Source organism: Dicentrarchus labrax, unplaced genomic scaffold (genome assembly GCF_905237075.1).
Source record: "Dicentrarchus labrax unplaced genomic scaffold, dlabrax2021, whole genome shotgun sequence".
NCBI classification, from domain to species: domain Eukaryota; kingdom Metazoa; phylum Chordata; class Actinopteri; family Moronidae; genus Dicentrarchus; species Dicentrarchus labrax.
Window position 1 is genome coordinate 24,341,589 of NW_026136705.1, and position 17,101 is coordinate 24,358,689.

The 17,101-nt window shown below is 37.8% G+C and overlaps 1 protein-coding gene across 1 annotated transcript; it reads left to right on the forward strand.

Annotated features, from left to right (window-relative positions):
* The first annotated feature begins 6,390 nt into the window (after positions 1-6,390).
* ube2b (ubiquitin-conjugating enzyme E2B (RAD6 homolog)) lies at positions 6,391-16,759 on the forward strand. Its single transcript, XM_051400662.1, has 6 exons — positions 6,391-6,583; positions 10,892-10,972; positions 11,815-11,840; positions 13,194-13,283; positions 13,922-14,010; positions 14,789-16,759. Exons 1-6 carry the CDS (start codon positions 6,540-6,542, stop codon positions 14,915-14,917), a joined length of 459 nt encoding a protein of 152 aa, XP_051256622.1. The 5' UTR covers positions 6,391-6,539; the 3' UTR covers positions 14,918-16,759.
* The last annotated feature ends 342 nt before the right edge of the window (positions 16,760-17,101 follow it).

Sequence of the window (17,101 nt, forward strand, 5' to 3'; positions counted from 1 at the left end):
TGTAGGACACGTTAATGGCTCCATCACGGCCCCACCCTAACACTCAGACTGGACTCTTCCAGCCGTCGCCAGCAGGTTTCTGTGGAGACTAATGGATCATGATGAGTGAGGTAAAAAGGCCTGAGTGACCTCTCCATCCATAGAACACGAGGGAGAGAAAGGGAGGGAAACATACATTAAGGCACAATAAGGTTCAACCAACATGCTTTGTGATATTTTTTGACTGAAAACTACACCACAGGGAAGACATAATGAAACTATTTACTGCATTAATAAAAAGCTTCCATCTTATATCCAGTTCTATTCTATTTTAACATCTATGCACATTTCAATGCACAGATGAACACAAACACACAGGGAACAGCTTTGTATGCCATTATTGATCTATTTTATAGGAATTTTCTAAATAAACCACTATACATTGCTTAATTCAGAGCAAAGGTGTAGTTATTAATGCACAAAATAAATCATGACTTCCAAAATCATCAACCTGTTGTTAAAGCATTTATTCGTTCATTCACTAACTTTCCTTGAAATCCTCCAATTGTGATCATACATATATTGTTTCATATTCAGTATGTTGGTGTATTATGAGAGGAAGGGGTAAAGAGAAACATCACAGTCTCTTTCAGTATCTTAGTGAGAGAAAGCAATGCACCATTTCTCTACCCTTTCTATTAAAAGCACCTGAGCTCAGCAGTGACACTTTCTTCCTGCCTATTTTGGCTGAATCCAGGCCTTTGTCCAGCCTCTGACAGTCAGACATTTTTCTCCATAAAGCAGCCAAACAGAGAATTACAAAACAAACTGTTAGCAGTTCAAGCAGAATAGGCTTTAGAAATAGTTAAAAACCTGATCCATTACAATCAGTTTCTTAGTCCTCTTCAACCTCCCTGAATAAACACGCTTTCACTATATCCCAGCTGATAAAAGCAAGTTTTCTACTGGTGATGAAATCCCATAAATAAACCTGCTTCCTCCCCTGAGAGCCGAGATAGCGAATGATGTAAATGTGTTTTGCATTACATAAAGATCATGCTTTTCATTCCTGGCTCTTGAGAGAACCAGAAAAGACTAACGCCACGGCCAGGCCCTTTTGTCTATGTGTGACCTACATTCTCACAATAGTGAAATGCTAACAGGGCAGTGGGTCTATTGATAGCTGCAGTCTGGACTGCCTCTGGGACATGGTCAAGAGAATGATTAAGCTAGATTAAATAGACAGTTATATTTGCTGGAGATTTGAGTGGGATTTCACTGAAGCCCTGCGGTGGGACTACAGCTCCAACTAACTCAGTTTGTGAGTCACAGTATTGAGCTATGTTGAGTGATTCTGGTCCATTTCTGTAACAATGTCCTCCATTTTAAGAAGACAATGAAGTTATGTAAAAATCTGCAATAACTTTAGATACTTTATATGCATAATATGATGTATGTACTATAATATGATAATGTGTGTTCTCATTTTCAATCACATGTATGCCTGCACATTGTGTTAATCATAATAAAGTTGAATTTAATCGAATTTAATTGATTCTGTTTCAGCTTTAGGCATCTTCTTCATTCAAATAGTTATGACAGAACACATTAGGGCTGTAACTTGCAACTATTTTCATAGATTAATTGATTAATTGGGCTAGGAAATGTCAGAAAATAGTGAAAAACATGAATCACAATTCCATTAATCACGAGACACTGTCATCGGATTACTTTTGTTGTCTGAGTAACTGTCCAAAACCCAAAGATATTGAATTTATTACGACATAATAAGGCAAAGAAAAGCAGCAAATTCTTACAAATGAGAGGCTGGAATTGGGGGGTGTTTGGCATTTTTGCTTGAAAAATGACTAAAACAATGAATTAATCATCAAAATAGTTGCTAATTATTTTGTGTGACAATTGATTAATCTTTTCAGCTCTAGAACTAAATGTGCACACATCATTTGTACGATCTGTAATCTGGATACATATTCTGATTTTCTTTCTAATCTGAAAACTCAACATGTTATTTCTGATTGATGAAGGTGAGTTTAACTCAGCAGGCATGTCAATTAAAAGGCATCAAACAAAAGAACAGACAAGAAGAGTTGTTGAGGGGAAATCAATTTTTTTTTTAAATGAAAAGAAAAGAAAGATGAAAAAGATAAAACGGGAAAGAAAATAATTACAAGAAGAGGTGATTTGAATGGTAAAGGGAAACAGAACGCAACAAGAAACTCCGATAATTCTGATATAACAAAAACAAGAACACAACCAAGCAGTTAAAAGACATTGCAAAAACATCTCACAGCACTGGCAGACAAATATTTTTCTTTGTTTCTCCCTGACTGCAGGGCATAATCACACTAACAGAGTCTTGTGTTTACATGGGGCCTTTTGTATTTGCAGAATTGTCCTAATCATAGAGAACTGTACGAGCATGAAAGCATGGACGGTTCGTGTTATCTCATGTTATTCATATTTTCATGGACCACTGCTGTACACACACACACACACACACACACACACACACACACACACACACACACACACAAGTCTGTGATGTCAAGTATGATGGAAGGAAAGTATGATGGAAGGAAAGGCACAAAAACATTTCCTTCAGGAGGATTTTCTCTTTTATGTTTGGTATATTTTGATATATTAATATATATATTTAGAATAATAAATTCCATTGAGATCAGGGACTGGTTACTAGGCTAAAGTTAGCTAAAGTTACTGTAATGTATTGTTTAAATACTTTAATCTGTGATAAAATCAACAAATATAACTTGATAGAGGATATCATCTTTATTATGAACAACTTCTCTACAGAGATTTAACTTACTGTCAGCCTAGTGTAACAGGTTTTTACCAGTTTTGTTGGATTCCTCCCTTTGATTTGTGATCTCTCTTTACTGGCCAGAACAGACAAGTTGTTGTATTTTATTTTTTTAATTTTTTTTCTTCACCAGGTTTCACAAGTGAAAGTGCAAACAAACAAATGGTTTCAATGGAAACAGTCCAACTACTGAACACCGCTCACATCTGTGTTTGACTGCCTGAGACTGAGAATGGGCTGCAGTGTGTGGGAGAAAAAAAATGCAAAAGGCCAGCCAGTGTTTGGTCTGTCCTTTCTAGGCTACTGTAGAAACATGGCGGACTCCATGAAGGGGACCCACAGTGTGTGTAGGTAAAAACACAATGATTCCTGTATTCAGGTGATTATACACTGATGAAAACATACCTATGAATATTATATTCCATTTCTGCTAATAAATCCTCCTAAATGTTACACACTAGACCTTTAATGCAATAAATGCCTTAATATTTGTCCTTACAGGGAAACCTTTTAAGGGATTCTCTGCAACACCCTTAAGTAAGTCCCTCAGCTAAGTAGAAATTAAGCCTTAATGGTCATACTTAAGGAGAAAACTTAAGGTGTTTTGTGCAACCAGTCCTTGATTCCTATTCTGTTGTATTAGTGACAGGACTGCTGGGAGCCTGTTCTGATATTGAGCTCAGAAGAGGAATGTCCCCACAAACTTTTCTGTCTATTTCATTTTCAGCTAATGAGTTTCTGCCTCCTGAGAGCCTGTTGCTATAACTTATATATGTGGTCTGGTGCAGTGAATGAGAGATTTCTGAGGTGAGAAACAGTAAAAGTCACACTCTCTACTCAAAAGGCAACTTCTCTTATAGCTACACTGCATGCTGGTGCATTTTTATTTTCACCTCTCCCTGTACGATAGCTGCAATGGAAAGGTGGGAAAAGGGGTTCTCTGCAGTAAGTCATAAAAGCTCCCTGACTCTGAACGGCTCATCCTAATACCTGACATTTACCATTTCAGTTTTAGATCTTCTGCTAACATCTCTACATCAATGGGACCATTTTCAATTCTGCTAGGAGAGTTTTTGTCGATACCTAAAGTTTTGAACATTTTTCCTGATATCACAGTATCTGGACTGATGGCAGGTTGAGACCATTCTTATTCTCTTGCCTTTGAGTTGATCTTTTCATGCTCTTGTATTAATAAATTACTTTTTGAGTGAGTCACTCTTGATTTGTTCCTACTGTGCAATTGTATTAGTCTTTGGTACAATCACATTTTGCAAAGGCCACAGCATAAAAATCAACAAGTGAAGTCACATTACTTGAATTAAAAGTCACTCCATAGTTTTTCTGACTTGATGCTAATCAGTTATACAGACAGGTCTATGCAGGCAGAGAGCATTAGCTACAGATGGATTATGTAAATTTTAAAAAAGCCACTTATTGCTGAGTAGATTATGATACTGGCACACATTCATTAATATCATTTATAAGTGGTGATCATTGTATTAGGTGGATGACACGTTGTTTCTTCTTTAACAGGTTTTTCTTGACACACCATCAAGAGATGGATCACATGAGTGATACTGATAATGTAAGTCCATTAACTAAAACATGTTGCACAACTCCATTCCACTACATGGCACTTTACTCACCTATCCAGATGTTTGCAGCTATCTTGCTTTCAGCAGAAAACGAAAGGCAAGATGGGGCACTTCGACAGAGGCGAGATAGCAGCAAACATTAAACATGGTGAGTAAAGCAGCTTTGCAATGTGTTTTAATTTTTATGGACTGGCACTAAAGCTCACATTGGCCTGCATCTTGCTGTGTGTGCAAGTCTTAAAGTTAGAAAATGAATTATGCTGTTACCATGACAACAGACAAAGTTAATCCTTATGTGCAGTGCCTATATACAGTAGCCTATATGTATGTGTGTGTGTGTGTGTGTGTGTGTGTGTGTGTGTGTGTGTGTGTGTGTGTGCGTGCGTTTGTCTGTGTCTGTGTCTGTGTGTGTATAGATATATGCAATGTACAGTTAGACAAGAAGAGTCATATTATAATTGCCTATACAAATATTATGCGAATATCACAGGCTTGTGTAACATTAGAGATGAAAAATGGGCTTATATTACAGTCCCTATAAACTCAATATTAGGTATTACTCTATATGTTACTATATAAAATTATAAATATTGGTGATACCGGAGGCATTTGTGGTTATCATAGTGGCCTACTGTGCACACTTCCAGGGGCCCAAATGGTCAGAGTTTCCGTTTGAAATGACCATTAACATTTTTATTGGCCACAAGTTATCTCATCTCATATTTACTAATAAAATATTAATATATTATTAATAATATTTAGTCTATCTTATGGTTGCACATGTTTGACAGCAGAATAGCTCTGCCGGAAAAAAAAATCTGTATCACAGGATCACAGGTTCCCTGTACATAATATTCGGTATAGTGTTTTACACTATGTGGACCTGCTGTGGCATAAAGTTCATGGGTCAGGTTCAATCAGTTTTGAAAACAATTTTATATAAATAATAGTCAGCATAGTTTCTCCTACATGCTTGGAAGGCAAGCAGTATTCAGTTGGCTGCTATCTGCAATGTCACTGGTAGATGTCACTAAGTCTTCTCAATATCTGTTTATGAACTATAAGAGATGCAAAAATGTACCGTTAAGAATCATAAGATTACCTAATATTACACCAGGATGTTATTACATGAGATTAAAAATGCCTTGATACAAGCAGGCTATTACAGAAATATTAAAATTAATATATTCAAGATTCAAGAGGTTTATTGTCATATGCACAGAAGAAACACAGTGGTTTATATCATACTATGAAAATCTTACTTTGCCCGACTCCCTTTACAGAACAGTACAATAATAAGAAAAATAGAATAAAGTTAAAATATGAAATATAACAATAATATGTATTTATAAATATATGTATTTATGTTTGGGTGTTACATAATGGGTGTTCAAAAGTGCTTTACATACATTATAATGCTTAAAATTCATATAGGAATATTCAAGATTCAAGATTCAAGAGGTTTATTGTCATATGCACAGAAGAAACACAGTGGTTTATATCACACAATGAAAATCTTACTTTGCCCGACTCCCTTTACACAACAGTACAATAATAAGACAAATACACAACACAAATAGATAAACAGAATACAGTTAAAATATAAAATATGAAATATAACAATAATATAGAGTATTTATGTTTGGGTGTTACACAATGGGTGTTCAAAAGTGCTTTACATACATTACAATGACCACACAAGTTATATGTTTGTGTAAATTCCTCTATCGGATGATGAAAGACTGCTGCTTATCTTTGCTTGCAGCATATATATATATATATTTATATGTATATATATAGTCATTTTCACATATACTCCAGGATTAAACACGGTTATATGTACAGAAATGTGTATAACAGACATATAAATGGGGTTTATAATTAACATTTCTACATGGACATACCGTGTGTGACACAAAAAGGGGCTGTACCTCTCTGTGGGCACAGCACTGTAAGCAACCGACGTCACCAGAAAGAGCGAGCGAGCCAGTTGTTTTGAGAGGAGAAGAAGAAAAGGGCTACAAGCGGAAGAAACACCGGATTTGGTTTCGGATATTATTCGTTTTATGGTCCTGGTTTAGTTTTTTTAAAAATATATATATATATATATAAATACACTTTGAATAATGTCGACCCCGGCGAGGAGACGGCTAATGAGAGATTTTAAAAGGTACCGCAGCGTTTTGGTTTTTTTTTTTTTTTTTGGGTTTTTTTTTGGCAGTCATCTCCTTGTGTGTGTGTGTGTGTGTGTGTGTGTGTGTGTGTGTGTGTGTGTGTGTGTGTGTGTGTGAAGCTAGCGGCGTTAGCTTAGCATAGTAGCGTTAGCTGCTGGTGCAAAGGATACTGTAGCTACATGAAGCCTGGCTGGAGTTATTGTGTTAGAAACTGGTTGGTTTATTGTGGGTCTGTCTCTGCACATGCCATCGATAGGATTGGCACAGGGACGGCTGTGTGTTTTTTGAGTGTTATTTAACGATATTGGAAGAAGGTGCTTTGGGTTAATGCAGTGTTTTCTGTCCAGGGAGTAACGTTAGTTTCTCCATTTTCTTGGGTAGTTTGTTTATTTGGGTAGGTGCAACTTCGGCGGGTTGGACAAACCTTTCTGTCTGGCCTTAAGTTGCCCTGATTAGAAGCTAAATGAGGCAGGATTTTCTCCTAATTTCTCAGCTCAGACTGCAAGCTGTGGGTTTAAATTCAGCTAAATTCAACCTAGCCAGCAAACATTATGGTTTCAAACCCTCCTGGTAGCAACGTGGCTCACAGGTGTTGCACAACTCTGTGTGTGTGTGTGTGACTGGTCAGGGGGTGCTCCATCTCAATATTTAGGATGGCTAGATAAGTGCCTGCGACCTCTTAGTATTGCTTTAAAAATCTGTATTAGTATTAAACCATCACAATGTGCCTTTGTGTAAGTTATCAAACCTGTGCTGTGAACACAATAATGTATGTGTTTCCTGGGAGAATTACACTTGGCAAGGGGCTACTTGTAAGACCTGCTATCCACAATCTGTTCCCTTGCTCCATATGGCTTCCTACAGTACGTGTTTGTCATTCACACACACACACACACACACACACACACACCACACACACACCTGTCAGTGGAAAAAAAAAAAAAATAAAGAAGATCCTAAGCTATTCTACTAAGAACAGCCGATGAACCGGGGCAGATAAGGTGTCACCGTAACTCTACTCTGCTGTGCCAGTCCCCAGGTGGTAAACAGTAACACACTGAGGCAAGGAAAAACACAATACCACATTCCTGGATCAGCCTGTGTGTCCACGCCAAGGCTGGCTGATTGAACTCAGCCTTGCGTGATATTGCCTAACCTCCCTTGTTTGATCTGTAAGTCAAATTATTTGCTCGATATGCGTCTTGATACTGAGCTATGTAATTGTTTGAACAGAAACACTTTGGTATGATGTTTTGGCCCAGTACCTTGGATGTGAAATGACACTTTGGTGTTGAATTGCTGCTTAAATAAGCATTTTTTTTAAGCTCTGTTGGATGAACAGTTCAGAAACCACCTAATTTTTCTTCTGATTGTTTTCAGTAAAGCATCAGTTTCATTTTCTTTCCTCCAATGTATTTTTCAAGAAGCAATTGGCATTGTGAAACCAACAACATCCCCTTACACTTCAGTACCTTCTGTTTCTGTATCTGAGCTCCTCAGACTGTTTTAGTGAGGATTTAGCAACCAGACTAAACACAACACAAACAGTGAATGCCAATATGGCTTTAACTGAGCTAAAATAGCTTTTAAAATTAGGAATATGTTGCTCTACTTTCTCAGTATCAGGCCAAACCAAAGCTTACAGCTAGTGTATCTTACAAATTACTGTAAGCTACCTGCATAATTGCAATTATCGTTTCTAGCAAACCTAATCAAACAAGTTGTAGTATGTATGTCTGTTACAATTTAAATACAGTTGACTGCATGGTGTGCAGGGTTTCATTGACCACACTGTTTTGGATATTTGGGTAATTAATAACAGAAATTATACTAGGGTCATTTTCATTATCAGTTGATCTGCTTATTATTAATTATTTGTTTGGTCTTTTTAAAATGTCCTGAAATTGTGAGAAATGTCCCTTCCAGAGTCCAAGGTAATGTCCTTTTTAAATGTATAAATGTATATGTGAGGATTTAAAACAGTAAAACAGCCAATGCTCACATTGGTGAATCCAGTAAGAGAGAGAGTAAATTATCAGCTTTTTTAAAACAAAACTAACCATCACACAATGCCCCCCTAACCTGCATTACACCCACACAAACTGAGGGGGGAAAAAAAACATACTGTTTGCGTAAGACTGCCCACTACTTCCCCCTAATCTGCTGCCTGATCAGTAATGCCCAATTACCAGGTCAAACAAAGTATCTGTTGGTGCTATCTAGTAGGGAAGTTGAATGGAGCATACCTCCACCAGCAGAAAGCTCAGGCAGATTACAGTAAATGAGGTTAATTGCAGTGGGTCTGTCTGCAGCTAGGGACATTGATCTATACACACACACACACACAGACACACAAATCAGCCTACCTTGTTTTATAGCTGTAAGCTCCTATTAAACCAGCTTTTATACTAGGCGTGGGATTGTAGGCCTAAGTAGTCTGCGATGATTCCGGGCTTGGCCTACATGCATTGGTGATCCGAAGCAAGACCTTTAGTGTGACCCAGTAACGTACCCTGAGTTTCGCCAACGGACCCGACAGAGTAGACTGTAGTATATTCTGAGTACGGCTCATTTCAACACACTGCCTTTGTTTGTTAATGTGGACTCAATCTACCATAAACCTGTTTTATAGCCTACACTGATCAATAGTTTAACAAACGAGGCTGTTGTCGGAAACTTAATTTAAAATGTTGACCTGCGACATGTGCATGTTTGGATGTGTTGATGTCTTTGTTGCTAGGCAGTTGTTACTGTGGGGTTTATGCACTGCAGTTCACAGAGATCACTTGCCAGTCAAGCAGCCCTTGGGCAGTTTTCTTTGTGGAGCTGGAGCTAATGATTATTTTCATTAATGTTAATAAGTTGGTCTGAATATTGTGGGTTATGTCATGAGTCACCTGGGCTGTACACATCATGTTTCTAAATTGTTTAATTTTTAGAAAATACAACCCCCAGAGGTATGCATTTTACAGTGATTTCAAACTATAGCAAATATTTAACTTTTAAATAGTCAGAAAATGATCACTAACTTTGATAATGTAATTTTTTAATATGCCAAAAGGCCACAGATGTCTGGAGTTGCTGCTTTTCTCGTTTTTTTGCCACTGAGTTTTGGACAGTTGGTCCAAACCTCCAAAATATGTTTTTTAGATGTTTATGTTTTACAATTTTCTATCATTTCGTCGACCAAAACATTAACCGATTTAATTGAAAGAGAAAATTAAGATGACTCAATAATGACAAAATAATAATTTAAGCATGAAATCCTGAAATAAAACCAACAACATGTATTTATTTATTTATTTTTTGTTCAATTATTAACAGTAATTTTCTTATTTTTTATTTTCTTATTTCTTTCAATTGGCGTATCAATCAATCAAACATTTAATCACTATTTGTTTGGATTTCATGTTGCTGGAGTTTCTCTAGGTCACATTACTTTCTGTCCTTTAATGCTCCCAATTACCCAGTTATTGTATTTATGCCAAACACAGCGACGTTGCTGCTGCTGTAAATGTTAAACCCAGCATCTCCTCTGCATCAGATTGTTTTTCTTAGGGGGGGAAAAGAACAGACACTGAGTGTACAGAGCTTTCATGAACTGGGTTCAATCATCTGTGCTACGTATAGGTCAGTAGAGAGTAACAAAACAAACGTATTGATAGAAAAACATCAAGGTTGTAGGGTTTGTATATTTGTGGTTTAGCCAGATTATATCAACGTTAGAAGGAATTTCAGGCGAAGGAACACTGAGTGGATGAAATGCTTAGCACCAACAGGTCTTATGATGCTGACTAGGGATACAGTCATGGTACAGTAGTGCTTCAGATGAGTATGAATGATATAGCTTTGTTAACTGACTGCAGGTTGGGCAGTGTGCAGTTGATCCTGCTAGCCTGGCTGTTTACTGAAGTCATGTTGATACAGCAGTTCGTGTTTTGACTGACAATTATCTTGCAGTCAAGGTGTTAATTAAAATCCTCACACTCTCGACCATCCTTGTCTCACGCCTCTCTCGCTTCTTTCTCCCCTTCTGTTTGTTTTTTCTGTTTGCATTCCCATTTAATTCTGTCTCTCATCTTTTAATGCCCCCTTATCTCTGTTTCCCCCTGTTTGCTCCCCATCTTTTCCCCTTTTTGTTTTGTTCTCATTTATCTCTTTTTTCCTTTCTTTTTGTCTCTCTAGCTTCCTGCTGCCTTTCTTTTTGTCAGTCTATTGTCTTTTTCTGTTCTCTTGCTATCTGTGGTTTTTTGTCGTTTATTTTTCTTTCTCTTACCATTTCTTTCTCTCTCTGTCTTACCCAGACTTCAAGAAGATCCTCCCACCGGTGTGAGTGGAGCGCCATCAGAGAACAACATCATGCTTTGGAACGCTGTTATTTTTGGGTGAGTCATGCTCTAAATCCAACTCCACCCTGCTGTCTTTACTGTGCCACCGTGATTGTGATGCACAAGAGTCCCCCAACGCACCCACCCCTTGGCAATATTTAAATATTTGTGATTACAGCCCTGATTGTGGCACAGAACAGTCTGGAAAATCAGCATGTAGAGACTCAGCAGGTGTTTGATGGAAGAACCAACTGGGAAACACTGTTGGGGCTTGAGCTGATGGGTCAAGGAAGGGAAGGAAGAAAGAGGAGTATTGAGAAAGACCAAACCAAAACTTTTTTCAATTTTTTTGATATCTCTAGGTACACAATTTAAAATGCAATTGAAAGAAGAAACATGGTTTTTAAAAACTCATTTTCAGCTACTCATTTAAAAAACAAAAAAACATACTAGTAGTATGAATACAAAACTCAAAACATACTTAAATATCAGAAACGCAAGCAGATTGCAAGCAATACTAGAACGTAATTGAAAACTCAACAAGAAGCAACAAGGTGCTACAAACAACAAACCGGAGCGACACAGAGTTTAAAATAAAAATAGACTTGGTAATAGTTCCTCGCCTAATTCAAAGTCAAAGGGGAAGCTGCCAGAAATGTAAAACGTGTAGGCAGCTGATTTAATTGGCCCCTTTACACAGTCTGTGTGAATGTGAAGAGCTGAGTAAATAAAGACTCCGGTGTCTGTGCAGAGCAAGTCCTTGAAGGATAGAAGGTAATGGTTGTGTTTTTTTTCTACAAGCCTTATTGGTAGCAGCGGGGATGTTTGGAATTTGGAAATAATTGTATTGCTCTCTCTCTCTCTATTGCTCTCTCTCTATCTCTCTCTGCCTTCTGCAGGCCTGTGGGAACACCGTTTGAAGATGGTAAGTTCTCCATTTTGATTTATCTTGTCCATAAAGTCCTCAGTGGGAGCACATTTATCCAAGCTCTGGATTTGATTGAACTTCCTCCTGCTTTGTTATTATTGTGGAGTTGCATCAGTCACTCCATCTATTACAGCCTTCTGGGCAGTGTATTGTTTAAAAAATATGACAAAGTCAGGCTGTTGATGGGTTACACTCTTGAGTAATCAATCACAAAATCATACACTCCATTCCCACACCTATAAATATTTTCAAAAGGTACTACAGAGGTTGGACGCATTCGATTTGTAATGAAACTGCCGAGTTTAAAGAGCTGCCTTTCAGCGTTTTTGAAAGGTGTTCAAATTTATATTATATATTTTATATTTTACACACAGCCCTCACATTTTTGTGTGGTACAGTCGTATAGGACTGAATCATACAGTTAAAATCCTCATCACAACTTTTGGTAACAATATTTAGTTATGAACTGCCTTCTAATGTTATACACGGGGGTTGTGTTGCTTCAGGTAACGCCTAATTACAGTCCAGGAAGTCCAGTTTTTTCACACGGGGCTACTGCCGGTCTGACTACAGCCTTTCACTAAACTCTTTGTACTCTTTAGTAGAGTTTTTAATTACAGTACACTCAGAATTATTGACTTGAACAACATACATTTTCAGAACAATAACATGATTTTTGTGTCATCACAGAAGTTGATAAATGTTAGTATTGAATGATCACAATTACAGTTCCTACCATCAATGTAGAGCTGTAGAGCCTGCTCTTTAATCTCATAATCATTGATTTATTTCAGTGATAATTGAATGAGCTCACGCTACAAGACGTGTTTTGAGGTCCAAATGCATTACGCACTCGACAATATTGTGTGTATATATTTTAAGACTTTAGTTAAACTATGTAGGGGAGCAGGGCAAGGCTTGCAGTTCTGCTTTATAATACATACAGCATGAGACACGCACACATTTCTGCACATACACACTTTCTTTTCTTGTAATTATGACTTAGGTCGGTCGGGCAAGGCAAGAGAAGTGCTGACTCAGGGTTTATTGTTTCTTCTTGTTAGCCATCTCCCTCCTTTTTATTCTCCTTTTAGCCTGCAGAGTCGACATCTCTGCCTCGCTGAAGGATTAGCTTCTCTTTCTAGTCGAGCCGGCTGTATTTTTAGTAACGTAATTGTTTCTCTCGCTTTCTTTGACCCCCTCGATCCTTCCTTCACATCTGTATTCTCCTCACAAAATTACTTGTGTGCACCCCTCACACACCCTCTCCCTCTCTCTCTCTCTCTGTCTCTGTCTCTCTCTGTCTCCCCCACCCCCCTCGCCCTCCACTCTCCTTCTGTCTCTCTGCAGGAACATTTAAGCTTCTGATAGAGTTTTCTGAGGAGTACCCAAACAAGCCTCCCACAGTTCGGTTTGTCTCCAGAATGTTTCACCCAAATGGTAAGCAGTACAGCTGGCCCGACAAACTCACACATTCAGTGATTCAAACCATGCATTTGAAAATAGAAATAAATGTCTGCCCTCACTTTGTTCATGACCAACGTCTACATTTTGCCGTGTACAAAATAATTGGACTTAGAAATGTTCCAAGCTCTCCTTTCCTCCACATTCAAGCAGTTTCCTCCCATTCATCTCCTTTCCCATTCCATAACAGAAATTAATTTAGTAGGTTACTTCATTGAGGCTGGCAGTAAACTACTATATCAAGTAGATTTCTTGTATGTTAGTTCAGCAGATATGATGGGTTAGCAACCAAAAGGTGTGCTATGTTTTATTATTTAATGATGTGTGTTGTATTTGCTGATTCCCACAGATCTTAAGCTCCTGGGGACTTGCAGTGTTTTTCAACAGTGCTTTAGTCAACTGCAATGTGAGAACACAGCAAATTTGTGTATCATTTGCAGTATACCACAAACTTAAGAGATTGTGGCTGTCTCCTGGACTCATCTTCACCATCTGTTCTAGATATACGTTGTACATTCAGTCTATCACTGGTACAGAGACATAATGACGGGTGTTGTGACGTTGATCTCTGTGGTTTGGAGCTTGAATGTGTTGTTTCTCTTTTTTTCCCCCAGTTTACGCAGATGGCAGTATATGTTTAGACATCCTTCAGAACCGCTGGAGCCCCACGTACGATGTGTCGTCCATACTCACCTCCATCCAGGTTAGTTGGTTTCACTTTAAACAAAGCACACTAACAGTGTTCATGCGGGCTATTTGGCATTTATTACTGTCATCTGTTTTATAATTTTGTAATGTTTTACTTATACTACACTATGTTTGTTATCTATGAATGGCCTGATTAAAAAAACATGGGATATTGTGTGTTATTTGATGTAACGCAAATCCTCAAAGCACATAATAGAAATCAGAAACAAATCTTTTCGCATTTAGATGTATACGTTTCAGATGAGATATTTTTTTACTGTACTTCAGGAATATCTAGATTAAAACATAAGAATAAAAAAAGTTGAGGCTGCAATGCAAACTACATTTTCTATTCACAAGGGAAGGAAAAACATCAGAATAAATGTGAAATCATTAGGGTTGAACTGAATATTGGCTGAAACAAGTATCCAGATTTACTTTTTACGAGTGTTGTTTAAGAGTGATAATTTTCTAATAAATATAGCAACTTCTATCAACCCATATCAATTTCAGGCATAAATGAACTGAATAAATGTCCAGGCCAAGCCCCGTCCATTCTGAGTACAGATAAGAATACAGATAATTTTGTTGGGTGAACAGATACAGATAAGTGTACTCGCTCATCCCTAGAACTAATATTTCTGTAATAATTTTGCCATATATTTTGCATTGCATACAGCTACATTTCTCAATATTCCACAACGTTCAGAGAATCTGTCCTGGTTATGTAATGCTCATGAGACCGATGATTTGCCATGGATTTTTTTTAATCACTTTTGTTTCTTTTCCCGCAGTCGTTGCTGGACGAGCCAAACCCCAACAGCCCAGCCAACAGTCAGGCCGCACAGCTCTATCAGGAAAACAAGAGGGAGTACGAGAAGAGGGTGACGGCTATTGTGGAGCAGAGCTGGGTGGATGTCTAAGCTTCTCTTGCTCTCTACCCCTTCCTCTCCATCACCCACTCTTCATCACCCCAGTACTTCAGTCTTTCATTTTTACCTCATCAAGAAAAAACAGCAACTATATCAGAAAAAACTCAAGTGCCACCCTGAAAAAAAACAAAAACAAAACCAGAATGGACATTTACTTGCTTGCCAATACATTTGAGGAAAACAAGGGAGGGGAGTGTTTCTTGTCCTTAATTTTACTTTTTTTTTATTGCATGATGTGAAATAAGTTATTGCTAACAGAATTTGTAATATATCTTTGTTGTTTGGTTGGATTGATGCTGTTGAGTTTTACAGATTTGTTTGTTGTTTTTTTTTTCCCCTTTGGAAGTGTTTTTTTTTTTTTTTTTTTGTAATGTCTACTGGTGTGCACACAACTTGGCTGTTTGGAAAGGGCAGGTTGATGACCAAATCAGCATATTTTGAATGTCATGGGAGAATAACGGCTTTCAGAGTCTGTCGTTATTCTTCAAGTCAGCCACATATGCAGCTGATAAAGAACAATCTCCGATCTGTTCCAGCATATCTCTGTTATTTTAAGAGACACTGTAGGTTTGGGCTCACAGACGTCACAGGCTGCAGTAACGCCAAGTCTCCCATGCACTGATGAATCATGACTCCCTGGCTACTAGGCTTCTCTGAGCTTTTATTTTGATCATTTCTGCTCCATGGTAGAAGATGATTTTTGGAGAGGGAGAGTTATGAGAAAGTAAATATTAACACCAGGATGGGACAGGACTGTGGGAATCCTGGCTGAATTAAGGAAGTTCTTTACTCGTTTCAATCAGTTTCCTGAAGTCAGCTTCTTTTCACTGTTTATCACTTATCCCAGTGTTTAATTGTTATCACAAGGTATGTAGCGCACAGGAGCCCCTGAGTTCAGGAATTTAAGTGCTTGTACTTTCTTGAATTGTGGTGCCATATCTTTTTTTTTTTTATTATGGTTCATTCAATGCTAACGGACCAAAGGTAGCAAGTAGAAACCTGGGGAAGGTTCAACTATAATCAGTAGTTGGTAAAACTTCATGTACTTCTACATCATGTTCTCTGTTCCGCACATTTTCCTTAATACATTTTTCGTTCACTTCATAATTTAACTCTCAACACTGCGTTTTAAAAATGAGTTCTGAGAACTGTTCTCAGCTCCCTCTCCTGACAGCTCATCTTAGCTTTGTGCCCACATGGTTTTCTAATTTCACTCGCCACAGAAAGTACACACTTTTATTTTTTTAATGCTTTTGTTGCCTGTGACGCGTGTGAGCGTGAATGAAGTGTCAGTGCTTTTGATCCTTCTCTTAAAATGACACAGCTGACATATAAATTAACAAATGAGCCGAGGATAAAAGCAGTGCAGTCCAGTGCATATATTTTTTTTCTTTTTTTTGTTGCTCTAAACGGGAGCAGTTGGAAGATGATTGAGAGCACAAACTGCTGCAGGGAAGACACTCGCATGCAGTTTGAACCCTGTTTCAACAGTGTGACATCAGCTGTCTCCCCCCCCCCCCCAAAGGCTTAAGTTGTTTTCATGCCTGCGTTTGTCTCTGTTTTATTTGTATGCGATACCCAATTAAAAGACAACTTGAGTATAGATTCATGACTTAACCCTGCCCAACTCCAGCTAAATAATCCATGGAAGACAGTCATCATAAAACAAGAGTTCTTTTTTGAGACAGTAAAGGTCATATTGTGGCTAGTGACTTATTTCACCTAAAAAAACAGAAGGGATATGTTATAAAATTTTGTGAATTAAACAAAAAAAATGTATACTTATAACAATATGCTGTATAAACATAATAAAACACATTTTTCAGACTTTGAGACAGGTTTTTTTTTGCTTTTGGTTTGTTCTTGCTGTGTGTAAATGTGACTTATTTGTCCTCCTATTAATGACTTAGAAAACTTTAATGTCCTCCGAGAGAGTTTTCGCTTTTGTAATGAAGTGTTCCTTCTATAGCAGTTTTTATTATGTTGTTCATAACGTTCAGTATCTGCTATGGTGGGTAAAGCTATAAGTGTTCAGACCTACATGTGATTTATTGTTAAAAACAACCCGTAATCTGTTTATTTTCCTTCTTTTGGGGGGGGGTTCATCATCACATTACTGGTTCCAGCAGTGCAGTCCCACAGTCATTACAACCTTCAGAAATGAGAGGAAATACA

What these genes read in the sequence shown, in the direction of transcription:
- ube2b (XM_051400662.1), top strand. Translation starts at nt 6,540, where the DNA reads ATGTCGACCCCGGCGAGGAGACGGCTAATGAGAGATTTTAAAAG. An exon ending in GGGAACACCGTTTGAAGATG is followed by an intron (nt 11,841 to 13,193) that starts GTAAGTTCTCCA and finishes GTCTCTCTGCAG; the next exon opens with GAACATTTAAGCTTCTGATA. An exon ending in CCATACTCACCTCCATCCAG is followed by an intron (nt 14,011 to 14,788) that starts GTTAGTTGGTTT and finishes CTTTTCCCGCAG; the next exon opens with TCGTTGCTGGACGAGCCAAA.